At 50.9% G+C, this 13843-nt stretch overlaps 1 protein-coding gene across 3 annotated transcripts in view; it reads left to right on the top strand.

Moving 5' to 3' along the window:
* The window catches only part of LOC137374285 (phosphorylase b kinase regulatory subunit alpha, liver isoform-like), a 285712-nt gene that overhangs the window by 71613 nt on the left and 200256 nt on the right, over positions 1-13843 (top strand). For all 3 annotated transcript variants that reach the window (XM_068040091.1, XM_068040092.1, XM_068040090.1), the window contains exon 13: positions 3989-4096. In XM_068040091.1, the coding sequence (XP_067896192.1) occupies positions 3989-4096 (108 nt within the window). The remainder of the gene's footprint in view (positions 1-3988; positions 4097-13843) is intronic.

Below are 13843 nucleotides of genomic sequence, written 5' to 3'. Positions count from 1 at the left end.
TATAGAATTGTGAAAAATGACCAGCAATGCATCTACTATTTCAAGGGCCACTTCCTTAAGTACTCTGGGATGTAGATTATCAGGCCCTGGGGATTTATCGGCCGTCAGTCCCATCAATTTCCGCAACACCATTTCCCTACTAATACTGATTTCATACAGTTCCTCCTTGTCACTAGACCTATGTTCCCCAACATTTCTGGGAGGTAATTTGTGTCCTCTTTTGTGAAGACAGAACCCAAGTATGTATTTAATTGGTCTGCCATTTCCTTGTTCCCCATTATAAATTCCCCCGTTTCTGACTGTAAGGGACCCACATTTGTCTTCACTAATATTTTTCTCTTCACATTTCTGTAGAAGCTTTTACAGTCAGTTTTTATGTTCTCTGAAAGCTTACTCTCATACTCTATTTTCCCCTTCTTACTCAATTCCTTTGTCCTCCTTTGCTGAATTCCAAACTGGATAGTGGATAGTGAGAGTCTTTTTCCTCGGATGGTGATGGCAAACACGAGGGGACATAGCTTTAAGTTGAGGGGTGATAGATATAGGACAGATGTGAGAGGTAGTTTCTTTACTCAGAGAGTAGTAGGGGCGTGGAACGCCCTGCCTGCAACAGTAGTAGACTCGCCAACTTTAAGGGCATTTAAGTGGTCATTGGATAGACATATGGATGAAAATGGAATAGTGTAGGTCAGATGGTTTCACAGGTCGGCGCAACATCGAGGGCCGAAGGGCCTGTACTGCGCTGTAATGTAATATGTTCTATGCTCCCAAACTTCAGGTTTGCTGCTTGTTCTGGCCATTTTATATTTCTCCTCCTTGGATCTAATACTATCCCTAATTTCTTTTGTAAGCCACGGTTGAGCCACCCTTCCTATTTATTTTTGCGCCAGACAGGAATGAAAAATTGTTGTAATTCATCCATGCGCTCTTTCAATGCTAGTCATTGCCTATCCACTGTCAACCCTTGAAGTAACGTTCACCAATCCATCATAGCCAACTCGCGCCTCATGCCTTCGTAGTTTCCTTTACTTACATTCAGGACCCTAGTCTCAGAATCAACTCTCTCACTCTCCATCCTAATCCCATGTGCTAATCATTGCCCTCAGTTCATCTGCCTTACTAGTGAGACTCCTTGCATTAAAATAGATGCAATCCATCTTTTTCACTTGTGCCTTAACAGGTCTATGTTTGTTCTGCCTTCCAACTGACTCAGTTTCTCTTTTATATTTGACTGTGCATCACCCCCTACTGTACCTCCACTCTGTATCCCATCCCCCTGCCAAATTAGTTTAACCACCACCCCCTGCCCTCCCCACCACCCCAACAGCATTAGAAAACCTCCCAGCAAGGATGTTGATCCCATTCTGGTTCAGGTGCAACCCGTCCAACTGGTCAAGGTCCCACCTTCACCAGAAACAGACCCAGTGATCCAGGAAAATAAAGCCCTCCCTCCTGCACCACCTCCTCAGCCACGCATTCATCTGCTCTATCCTCATACTCACTAGCACGTGGCACCGGGAATAATCCAGAGATTACAACCTTTGAGGTCCTGCTTTTTAAATATGCTACCTAGCTCCCTAAATTCTTGTTGCAGGACCTCATCCCTCTTTCTACCTATGTCGTTGGTACCAATGTGTACCATGACCTCTGACTGTTCACCCTGCCCCTTCAGAATGTCCTGCAGCTGCTCCATGACACCTTGACCCTAGCACCAGGGAGGCAACATAACGGTCACGTTTGTCGCCGCAGAACCACCTATCTGTACCCCTAACGATAGGAGATGGGAGTCAAGATGGAGTGGGAATGGGGAAGGAGATGGGAGTCAGGATGGAGTGAGAACGGGGAGGGAGATGGGAGTCAGGATGGAGTGAGAACGGGGAGGGAGATGGGAGTCAGGATGGAGTGAGAACGGGGAGGGAGATGGGAGTCAGGATGGAGTGAGAACGGGGAGGGAGATGGGAGTCAGGATGGAGTGGGAGCAGAGGGAGGGAGATGGGAGTCAGGATGGAGTGGGAGCAGGGGGAGGGAGATGGGTGTCAGGATGGAGTGGGAGTAGGGGGAGGGAGATGGGAGACAGGATGGAGTGGGAGCAGGGGGAGGGAGATGGGAGTCAGGATGGAGTGGGAGTAGGGGGAGGGAGGTGGGAGACAGGATGGAGTGGGAGTCGGGGGAGGGAGATGGGAGACAGGATGGAGTGGGAACAGGGAGGGAGATGGGAGACAGGATGGAGTGGGAACAGGGAGGGCGATGGGAGACAGGATGGAGTGGGAGCAGGGGGAGGGAGATGGGAGTCAGGATAGAGTGGGAGTAGGGGGAGGGAGGTGGGAGACAGGATGGAGTGGGAGGAGGGGGAGGGAGATGGGAGACAGGATGGAGTGGGAGTAGGGGGAGGGAGATGGGAGACAGGATGGAGTGGGAACAGGGAGGGAGATGGGAGACAGGATGGAGTGGGAGCAGGGGAAGGGAGATTGGAGACGGGATGTAGTGGGAACAGGGAGGGCGATGGGAGACGGGATGGAGTGGGAGCAGGGGAAGGGAGATTGGAGACGGGATGGAGTGGGAACAGGGAGGGCGATGGGAGATGGGATGGAGTGGGAGCAGAGGAAGGGAGATGGGAGACAGGATGGAGTGGGAACGGGGAGGGAGATGGGAGTCGGGATGAAATCAAGGCAGGGGAAGTGTCAGTTTCTGCCGACATTACCTGGTTGTGGTGGAGATGAGAGATGGACATGAATAGCAGCTTGATCTGAGAGAACTGGGGTGTGCAGAGTTTCATTGTGAACTGATGGTGGGAGAATTAGTGTAGGCATGAGCTGTGGAAGGAGATAGCCAGTGGAAATGAGGCTGAGAGCTAGAGTGGGATTAGGAAGTGAATGTGGGGAAAGAAGATTGGCAATGTGAAATGGGAAGGTTGGGGAGAGAGGAAGGATCACAGTAAATTGTGTAGTAGTGGCAAAGGAGAGAAGAAAATCCCTGTGTGCCACGTTGAGAATTGTCTCAGCAATTACCTTTAAAAATGGGGTTTGATGGAGAAACTATTTCCTCTGGTGGGTCTATGCAGAACAAGGAGCAGGCCATTCAGGACTGAAATCAGGAAAGACTTTTTCACAAGGGTTGTGAAATCTGGTGTTCCCTCTCCCCTGTGGGCCGTTTGAAATTTTGAAAAGTGGGATTGATAGGTTTTATTTGAACGAGCGTATCCAGGATTATGGAACTAAGGCAGATGGATGGAGATGAGATACAGATCAGGCATGATCTGATTGGCCTGAGTAACTCGAGGAATTGATTGTCTTCCTCCTATTCCTATTATCCAAAAACTGTCCAATGATCAAATTGAGCGACGAAGAGTACTAATACATATCCTGGAATGTCCTGCAAATTCTAGACCCCAAGATCCTTATGCACCTCTACCCCATTTAGACTTATTTTCCAAGGAATAAGTGTCCTACTTGTTCCTCCGACATGTGAGTCTGGGTGACATGGGTTGGCAAGTGTACGGCATTATAGCCCTGGCTTGGTAATCCTATCCTCAGCACTATCCACCTCATACTTCCAGCAGAGGCTCACTGGTCATTATCTGGGACCCGGAACCTCACTAATATCCTATTCCCTCTCCTGAATTCAGGGCTACTGACACCATTTAATGGACAGACTTGGCAACGTGGATCAGAGGGTGTATCTGGGACCTTCTGTCTTGCTTCCACATTCACATTGTGTTTACCCAGCCAGCCAGCAGGAAGTTTTTATTGTACACTTAAGAGTTAATTCCCACTCTGCAATGATTAGCAAAAGGTTTCCAGTGAGACATGCGCATTTTCATAAATTCCTACGTTTGTGAAGTGAAGTGCTTTAACAGCATTGTCATTTTGTCATTTAGGCATCATTGATGGCTGCATGGAAACTGTTTGTGTTAAAGTTTGTTAAATATGAATCCCCATATTGGGCATTGATTACAATCTAATATGAACGTGCTGTTTGTTGTTACCAGGTAGATGAAGAATATAAGAACCCACATACTGTAGACAGAATTACAAAAGGAAAATTGCCTCAGATGTGGGGACAATCTTTATATATCATCGGGACCCTCCTGACTGAGGTACGTACCAATCAAATCACATTAATAACATTGGGGCAGTAGTTTCACCATTTTCTGAAAAACAGACTTTCAATGCAGAATACAAGCAGACATGCTTCAATCAAGGTGATGTTTAGCAATTCATTTAAAATCAATATTTACCACCCTCAGAAACAACCTTTTTATTTGTGGGATGTGGGCATCACTGGCATTTATTGCCCATCCCTAATTGCCCTTGAGAAGGTGGTGGTGAGCTGCCTTCTTGAACCACTGCAGTCATTGGGGTGTAGGTACACCCACAGTGCTGTTAGGAAGGGAGTTTCAGGATTTTGACCCAGCGACAGTGAAGGAACGGCGATATAGTTCCAAGTCAGGATGGTGTGTGACTTGGAGAGGAACTTGAAGGTGGTGGTGTTCCCATGTATCTGTTGCCCTTGTCCTTCTAGGCGGTAGAGGTCACGGATTTGGAAGGTGCTGTTGAAGGAGGCTTGGCGGGTTGCTGCAGTGCATCTTGTAGATGGTACACTGCTGCCACTGTGTGTCGGTGGTGAAGGGAGTGAATGTTTAAGGTGGTGAATGAGTTGCCGATCAAGTGGGCTGCTTTGTCCTGGATGGTGTCGAGTTTCTCGAGGCTTGTTGGAGCTGCACCCATCCAGGCAAGTGGGGAGTATTCCATCACACTCCTGACTTGTGCCTTGTCGATGGTGGACAGTCTTTGGGGAGTCAGGAGGTGAGTTACTTGCCGCAGAATTCCCAGCCTCTGACCTGCTTTTGTAGCCAGAATATTCATTCGGCTGGTCCAGTTCAGTTTCTGGTCAATGGTAACCCCCAGGATGTTGATAGCAGGGGAATGCAATGATAGTCACACTGTTCAACATCAAAGGGAGATGGTTATTGTTGGAGATGGCACTTGTGTGGAACAAATGTTACTCATCAAATCATGAAGACTTATTACAAGGTGAAGGTCAAGATGGGGAGCAGGCTATCAGGTATAATGTTCATTGTACATTGATCTGTTAACACCATTTAGATTGATGTCTACACAAATAAACTAACACAGGCAAAAAAGCTACCTTCTGATGCAAGTACTACTAATTACCCTCATCACACCTTCAATTTAAAAATCATGTTCCTGTTTAACAGGTCTCGGGTCAGTTATACAGTATTTCATCATTTACTGTAGAAACCACAAGCTGTGTGTATTTGTTGTTTCCTGTTTCTGGCAGGAAGATGTTTTCGGTGCACTGTGGTTAATGATATTGTAAATGCGTTCATAATTTTACTAAACATAGTACAGAGCTGGAATCACTCTGTGGATAGGATACATAAACGTTGTTTATTCTCACTTTGGCTTGAGCTTAACAGCATCAGTTATGAACATTGACAGTTGATACACTAGAACACCCAGACCTCTTTCTTTCCACACTGGCTTTAGCTCTTTCTCCTGTAGTGTGTAAGTAGATTTGACCTGCCTACCTGCACAACACTACACTTTTATAAGTTAAATACAATTTGGCCAAAACTTACTCATTCCCCCGACACATTGTTTGCAGTAGGCAGGCATCCTCAGTGCTAACTTTCACATGCAGTTTGATATTATACAAAAAATGTAGGGATCATTCCCCCATCATCCAAATCATTGATGCAGATGGGAAATAGCAAAGGTCCTAACACCATTCCCTGTGGGAGACCACTGGTAACCAGTCTCCAAGCAGATCCAAATCCATTACCAACCACTTTCTGCCTGCATTCTGCCAATTTTCACCCACCCACCTGAGCAGATTACCAGTAATTACACAGGATTCTATCTTGTAGAGAGCCTTCTTGTGAGGTACCTTGTCAAATGTTTTCTGAAAGCCCTGGTAGACAATGTCTAATGAGTTACTCTCAAACACTAACCATGTCTTTTTCACAAACTTCAGTCTAATTTGTAAGACAGACCTATCTTTTCAGGCAGCTCTATTGTGTGCCCTTGATCAGGCTTTCTCTGCCTCAGTGTTCATGTGGGCCATTGCTGATGATTTCCTCAACCATGATTTCTATCACTGGCTTCAAGCTTAATAGGCCTATAGTTACCCATTCTGACCTATCCCCCTTCTTAAAAAGTGGAATGACATTGGCCACCTTCCACTCTGAGAGAACAGTCCCTGACTGCAGCAAACTATTAAATATGCGGGCGAAGGCTCACATAGCCCCTGTCCTGTCTCCGTAAGGACTCTCATTGGACATTGTCTCAGCTGGCAGCCTGATCTATTTTAAAATGTTTGTTCTTTATACAGTTATATCCTCATCCATTTTAATATTAACAATTTAATTGTTAACAGTACCATCTAATGTTGTTAATTTGCCTTCAAGAGTCAAGAGAATTTATTTGGCATCTCTGCCATATCCTGTCCTTTAGAATCTCTCAATGGTCCAATAAGGTCTTTGAAGTTCCTTCAGGTCTTGACATTGCTGCAACAGCTTTCCCCATTATTAGCTCATTTACCCACTATCCTCCATTAACCTCATAGGTGATCTGAGAGCAGCATTAGTTTTCTTTAACTGTTTCCAGTATTTATCTTTGTTTTGTTGGGTATTACATACTTTTAATTACCAAAAGCATTTTTATTTGTTTTTGTACATGAACAGTCAAGCACCTCGGCTTCTACTCACCAAACACTCTTCTTTCTATACGGAGCTAAATTTTCAATCGCCTGTGGGGCAAGTTTGGGTGCGGGCAGCCCGGAAAATCACTCACTCGGAAGGTGTCACTGGTTCCCGACGTCTCAGTGACACAGTGAGATGTTCAAAGAGAGGGGGAGCCCGCAATTTACACCCCTCCAATTAATTGCTTGTTGAGCTCGTTGTGGAGCTTGTTAAGAGTATGGGGAGCAACAGTTAGCAAATTTCAAATGGCAGGCATGGGGAACATGGAGGGAACACGGGGAGCCATTAGTGCTCATGACTGCAGGGTAAGAAAATTGTATGAAAGGAGAGATTTAATCTCACTTCCTCATGCAGTGGCACTGAGTTGCTAGAGCTGAGAGGCTTGATTTTGTGCGGAGACAGTGTTTGGACTCTTGAGAGGAACGTGAGGCCACTGGCATCCTGGGCCACCTCTAGCCACACCTGGGCCACCCCTTGCCACGCCTGGCTGAGCGGAGCTCTTTTTCCAGATGGAGGGGGGGGTACAGCTCCCCTGTCTGCCACAGCCTCCATCAGGGCCTCAAAGGAGACAACAGAAAACGTGGGGCCACCTGATTTCAGCTGCCCAAATCCTGCCCTCCCTGCTCATTCATTTCCAAAGGCAACAGCAAGGCCAGTCACGGCTGCCATTTGCCTTTTAAATTATCCCTCCGTTCTTAGATCCCGCCTCCTGCCTGCACCCAATGCCTCTAATTTGACGTCGAGCTCAATTAGCGGCTGGCACTTTGGAAATTGCGATGCGTCACTGACCCTGAGGCTGTGCAGGGTTGGGACTCACAAATGTTCCGGGCGTTGGGTTCCTGACCCCAGAATGAAAATTCAGGTTTTGATGCATTTTAATTTTCTGTTTTAAAAACCTGCCATCCGGCATCCATGATATCCCCACCCAGCCGAGTTAACCAATTTCCAAATCCTCTGCCATTTTATTAAGGTTAAAAGATAATCATTGTGGCCCAAAAGCCAAGCAAATGCCACGTCCTTCAAACCTGCCATCTGTTTCCTTCATGGATTTGGATGACACACTTGTGTCCTAGTTCCTGTCTATACTCCTAGGGCTGAATTTGACTGGCACCGTTCCCCTTCGTCATGTGGATGGCAGCTATTTTGCATACTGGAGGCGTGGGCCCTCCCCAGTCATGCAGTGGAGGTGTCAGGTGACTCTGGTGCAGGTCCTGGTGCCATATTTAAAGCCCTGCTTGCATTGCTGCCTTAGAGTCATTTGATGTTTCCAGTTCACTGTTGAAACTGGTGTTGGAGTGACTCCTGGACCCCCCCAACCCCTGAGCCAAGACACTGGGTAGCCCCACGCCTCAGTGATACCTCCCTGCTGATTCTCTTCAAGGCTACAAGGGAAAGGCAGGAGCTCCTCTTTCCCCAGTGATGGCAAGAAGAGGTCCGCCTGCCTGACCAAGCAAGCCTGGACAGAGATCACAGAGAAGGTCAGCAGCTGTGGAGTCACTCGACGCAACTGGGTGCCATGTAGGAAGAGGGTCAATGACCCGGGTTCAACTAAGGTGAGCGCTCCATACCCCGCTCTTTATTACTGATTGCAAGTGTCTACACAGGAGGAAGTGGGACATGGTGAGGATGGCACTACCACAGTGATGGCAGAGGGGGTGAGGCATCACCTCATTCTGACAGACGCACGGTTGCATCTCAGCCACAGGACACCTTCCATCACAGCTCACCTCCATTAAGTCTCCTGAGAGCGGACAAGAGCATGAGCTATATGTCACACCCCAGTAGTGGTCAAGGGGCTGACACTAGCAGAACTGTCAGGAAGATCTCTCTGTGAAGTATGACTATCTCCATCTTTCCTCTTGCAGGACAAAAGAGCCCAGAACAGCAGGGAGAGGCAGCCTGGACAGGTGGAGGAGTTCCGGGAGGCAGCCTGGACAGGTGGAGGAGTTCCAGGAGATATCCTGGACAGGTGGAGGAGTTCCGGGAGGCATCCTGGACAGGTGGAGGAGTTCCGGGAGGCATCCTGGACAGGTGGAGGAGTTCCAGGAGATAGCCTGGACAGGTGGAGGAGTTCCGGGAGGCAGCCTGGACAGGTGGAGGAGTTCCGGGAGGCATCCTGGACAGGTGGAGGAGTTCCAGGAGATATCCTGGACAGGTGGAGGAGTTCTGGGAGGCAGCCTGGACAGGTGGAGGAGTTCCAGGAGATATCCTGGACAGGTGGAGGAGTTCCGGGAGGCATCCTGGACAGGTGGAGGAGTTCCAGGAGATAGCCTGGACAGGTGGAGGAGTTCCGGGAGGCAGCCTGGACAGGTGGAGGAGTTCCGGGAGGCATCCTGGACAGGTGGAGGAGTTCCAGGAGATATCCTGGACAGGTGGAGGAGTTCCGGGAGGCATCCTGGACAGGTGGAGGAGTTCCAGGAGATATCCTGGACAGGTGGAGGAGTTCCAGGAGATAGCCTGGACAGGTGGAGGAGTTCCGGGAGGCAGCCTGGACAGGTGGAGGAGTTCCGGGAGGCATCCTGGACAGGTGGAGGAGTTCCAGGAGATATCCTGGACAGGTGGAGGAGTTCCGGGAGGCATCCTGGACAGGTGGAGGAGTTCCGGGAGGCATCCTGGACAGGTGGAGGAGTTCCAGGAGATAGCCTGGACAGGTGGAGGAGTTCCGGGAGGCAGCCTGGACAGGTGGAGGAGTTCCGGGAGGCATCCTGGACAGGTGGAGGAGTTCCAGGAGATATCCTGGACAGGTGGAGGAGTTCTGGGAGGCAGCCTGGACAGGTGGAGGAGTTCCCGGAGGCATCCTGGACAGGTGGAGGAGTTCCGGGAGGCATCCTGGACAGGTGGAGGAGTTCCGGGAGGCATCCTGGACAGGTGGAGGAGTTCCGGGAGGCATCCTGGACAGGTGGAGGAGTTCCGGGAGGCATCCTGGACAGGTGGAGGAGTTCCGGGAGGCATCCTGGACAGGTGGAGGAGTTCCGGGAGGCATCCTGGACAGGTGGAGGAGTTCCGGGAGGCATCCTGGACAGGTGGAGGAGTTCCGGGAGGCAGCCTGGACAGGTGGAGGAGTTCCGGGAGGCGGCCTGGACAGGTGGAGGAGTTCCGGGAGGCATCCTGGACAGGTGGAGGAGTTCCGGGAGGCAGCCTGGACAGGTGGAGGAGTTCCGGGAGGCAGCCTGGACAGGTGGAGGAGTTCCGGGAGGCATCCTGGACAGGTGGAGGAGTTCCGGGAGGCATCCTGGACAGGTGGAGGAGTTCCGGGAGGCATCCTGGACAGGTGGAGGAGTTCCGGGAGGCATCCTGGACAGGTGGAGGAGTTCCGGGAGGCAGCCTGGACAGGTGGAGGAGTTCCGGGAGGCAGCCTGGACAGGTGGAGGAGTTCCGGGAGGCGGCCTGGACAGGTGGAGGAGTTCCGGGAGGCGGCCTGGACAGGTGGAGGAGTTCCGGGAGGCGGCCTGGACAGGTGGAGGAGTTCCGGGAGGCGGCCTGGACAGGTGGAGAAGTTCGGGGAGGCAGCCTGGACAGGTGGAGTTCTGGATCTGTGGCCTCTCGGCACAGCTGAGGAAGAGGCTTTGGAATTGGTGTGGACCCAGGCTGGCTGCACCATATCAGATGGAGAGACTGGAGTCTGTGTGCAAGAGTTACAGTTCACTTCTACAGATCCATGTCATGTATGGTTAGCATGCTGGGCTCTGTACGGCCTTAACCACACACGTTTGTGTTCTCTCATGCTGGTCGGTGTTCACAGGAGACTCTAGCTGAAGGGGAACAGCCAATACTTGATTCTTCTTCATCTTCCACCAGATACTTTTCTGGGAATCCACTCAGCTTTAGAATCAGAGTCACAAGCTGGTGAGAGCACCACGCACACGCACCTGAGCAGCTGATTGAGGCTGTGCCAGCCGAGGCTTCTGACTGTTGGAGGGCTGTTGATGGCCAGGCCCATTCTGAGCCCCAGGCTGATGACGAGCCTCTGGTGCCAACTGCACAGGGCATGCTGGAGTTGCAGGGAGAAGTAGGGCGACATCTGGTGGAGATGCCAGAGGCCATGCATAGCCCTGAGCGGACGGTCGAGGAGTCCATCCATGCCATGAGTGCTACCATGTCTCAGGCATGTGAATGCATGGCTTCCTCCATCGAGAGGTTGGCGACCCTCTTGGAGAGCCAGACCCCACAGATGCGCACAGACCTGCAAACCATCACCTTGGCCATGAGCTCAATGCAGCAGTGGCAAGGTGAGAGAAGGACAAGACCCCTGGAGACGTCCCCAGCTCCTTGTCCTTCTCTGGTCAGCAGAGATGTTCAAGAGAGCCTTGAGAAGGAGGGGGAGAGGCTGACCTCCACGTGCTTGGGGGCTCTCCTCAGGACACTCTGAGTGTGGACAGCGGCTCCTCAGCCCCTCCGCCAGTGAGTCCAACTCCAACTGCCACGACATCTGAGGAGAGTCCTGCACCAGTGCAGGAAACCCTCAGACAGCTGGGGCCCTCCAGGCCTCATGCAGCCAGAGGACGACCACCGAAGTCATCTCTGGCCAAGGGGCTGCCTGATTAGCAGCCTGTCTCCAGCACAGAAGCTAGCATAGGGATCACACCGCATACGAGCAATCGCAAACTTAAAAAAAAATCACCTAGCCACACTTTTGGATTCATGGGTGTCTGACATCTGATATGTAATCATTAATATTGAGTTTCTTTTTTCATGTAATGAATGATCATTGTGTAACAGTCATTATTCTATTAAGCCTTAATTGTGAGCTGTTGACTTCCCTTAGTGGATTGCCAAAGTGACCACAGCCTTCATTAACATTTGATCTCCCATGAGCACTCGTGCACTTTGCAGCTGGGCACAAGTCAAGGAACACAAAAGGAACTGTTACACAAGTGGCACACTACACGCATTGAGGTGAGTCTTTATTGGATTCTCTGTGAGTGGGCATCAGGATTGCTGGAAGGGGCTAATTATGAGATTGCCTCTTGCCTCCTTGGCACGCCGCTCAATCTGCTTGGCCTCCGGTGCAAGGGCTTCAACATCCAGTGGTTCTTCCTGCTCTCCCTCCTCTGCATCCTCCTCGTCGGTGAAGGAGTGTTGCTCAGGCATTTCATCATCATGCAAGGCCTCCTTCCTCCACAGTGCTAGATTGTGTAGAGCACAGCAGACCACGACAATACACGAGACCCTCACTGGGCCATACTGCAGGGCTCTACCGGATTGATCCAGGCACTGGAATATCATCTTCAGCAGCCCGATGGCCTGCTCAATGGTCACTTGGATGGTGCCATGGCAAGTGTTGTACCTCTCCTCTGCTGCAGTGCGAGGGATCCTCACTAGCGTCAGAAGCCATATTTTCAAGGGATAACCCTTTTCCCCAAGAATCCACCCCTGAAGGCAAGCGGGGGGAGTGAAAAGCTGTGGTACCTGGGACTGTCAAAGTATGTAGGGATGCGGACACACACTTGCAGAAAATTCTTTCAGTGGTCACAGAGCAGTTGAACATTGATTGAATGGAAGCCCTTTCTGTTGGTGAAGGCGACTGGTTGGTCCATGGGTGCCTTAATGAATACAATCAATTACACTCAGCTGTCCCTGTTGGCCTGACTGTCAGGGTCAGTCTGCTAACACATATAGTCACCGGCCCTCTTGAATAGGACATTGGTCACCTCCTTGATGCAGCAGTTGGCTGCGGCCTGGCAGACCCCACGTATATCCCCGGTGGATCCGTGGAACAATCCAGAAGCATAAAACTTTAGTGCCACTGAGATCATCAGGGCCACTGGCACAGGGTGACCCCCAAATCCCAAAGGTCGCAACTCGTCCTGTAGCAGGGCGCATAAGTCGGTGACGGCCTCGCTGGAGAGGTGTAGTCTTCTCTGACAATGCTGCTCAGACATTTGGAGGTAGCTGAGTTGAGTCTGGAACATTCTCTGGCACAGGTGGGCCCTTCTTGGCATGGCCAGCTACTGCTGTCATTGTGGAGTTTCACGGGTAGGCGCACCTGCCTCTTGGCCCTCCCTGTCAGAGGCACTGCATCATGCCACGGGGCTTCAAAAAGACAGTGTGTGTGATACCCATGCCAGATGATCATTGGGCCTTCAGACCCAGTCCAAGTGATCATTGGCCTATAGACCCAGTCCAGGTGATCATTGGCCTATAGACCCAGTCCAGGTGATCATTGGGTGTATAGACCCAGTCCAGGTGATCAGTGGGCCTACAGACCCAGTCCAGGTGATCAGTGGGCCTACAGACCCAGTCCAGGTGATCAGTGGGTGTATAGACCCAGTCCAGGTGATCAGTGGGTGTATAGACCCAGTCCAGGTGATCAGTGGGTGTACAGACCCAGTCCAGGTGATCAGTGGGCCTACAGACCCAGTCCAGGTGATCAGTGGGCCTACAGACCCAGTCCAGGTGATCAGTGGGCCTACAGACCCAGTCCAGGTGATCAGTGGGTGTATAGACCCAGTCCAGGTGATCAGTGGGTGTATAGACCCAGTCCAGGTGATCAGTGGGTGTATAGACCCAGTCCAGGTGATCAGTGGGTGTATAGACCCAGTCCAGGTGATCAGTGGGTGTATAGACCCAGTCCAGGTGATCAGTGGGCCTACAGACCCAGTCCAGGTGATCAGTGGGTGTATAGACCCAGTCCAGGTGATCAGTGGGCCTACAGACCCAGTCCAGGTGATCAGTGGGCCTACAGACCCAGTCCAGGTGATCAGTGGGTGTATAGACCCAGTCCAGGTGATCAGTGGGCCTACAGACCCAGTCCAGGTGATCAGTGGGCGTACAGACCCAGTCCAGGTGATCAGTGGGTGTATAGACCCAGTCCAGGTGACCAGTGGGCCTACAGACCCGGTCCCGGTGATCAGTGGGCGTATAGACCCATTCCAGGTGATCAGTGGGTGTATAGACCCAGTCCAGGTGATCAGTGGGTGTATAGACCCAGTCCAGGTGATCAGTGGGCCTACAGACCCAGTCCAGGTGATCAGTGGGTGTATAGACCCAGTCCAGGTGACCAGTGGGCCTACAGACCCGGTCCCGGTGATCAGTGGGCGTATAGACCCATTCCAGGTGATCAGTGGGTGTATAGACCCAGTCCAGGTGATCAGTGGGTGTATAGACCCAGTCCAGGTG

The sequence above is a fragment of the Heterodontus francisci genome, chromosome 10 (assembly GCF_036365525.1).
Source record: "Heterodontus francisci isolate sHetFra1 chromosome 10, sHetFra1.hap1, whole genome shotgun sequence".
In the NCBI taxonomy this organism is placed as follows: domain Eukaryota; kingdom Metazoa; phylum Chordata; class Chondrichthyes; order Heterodontiformes; family Heterodontidae; genus Heterodontus; species Heterodontus francisci.
The sequence above is the reverse complement of the archived record's forward strand: the minus strand, read 5'-3'. Positions and strand labels throughout refer to the sequence as shown.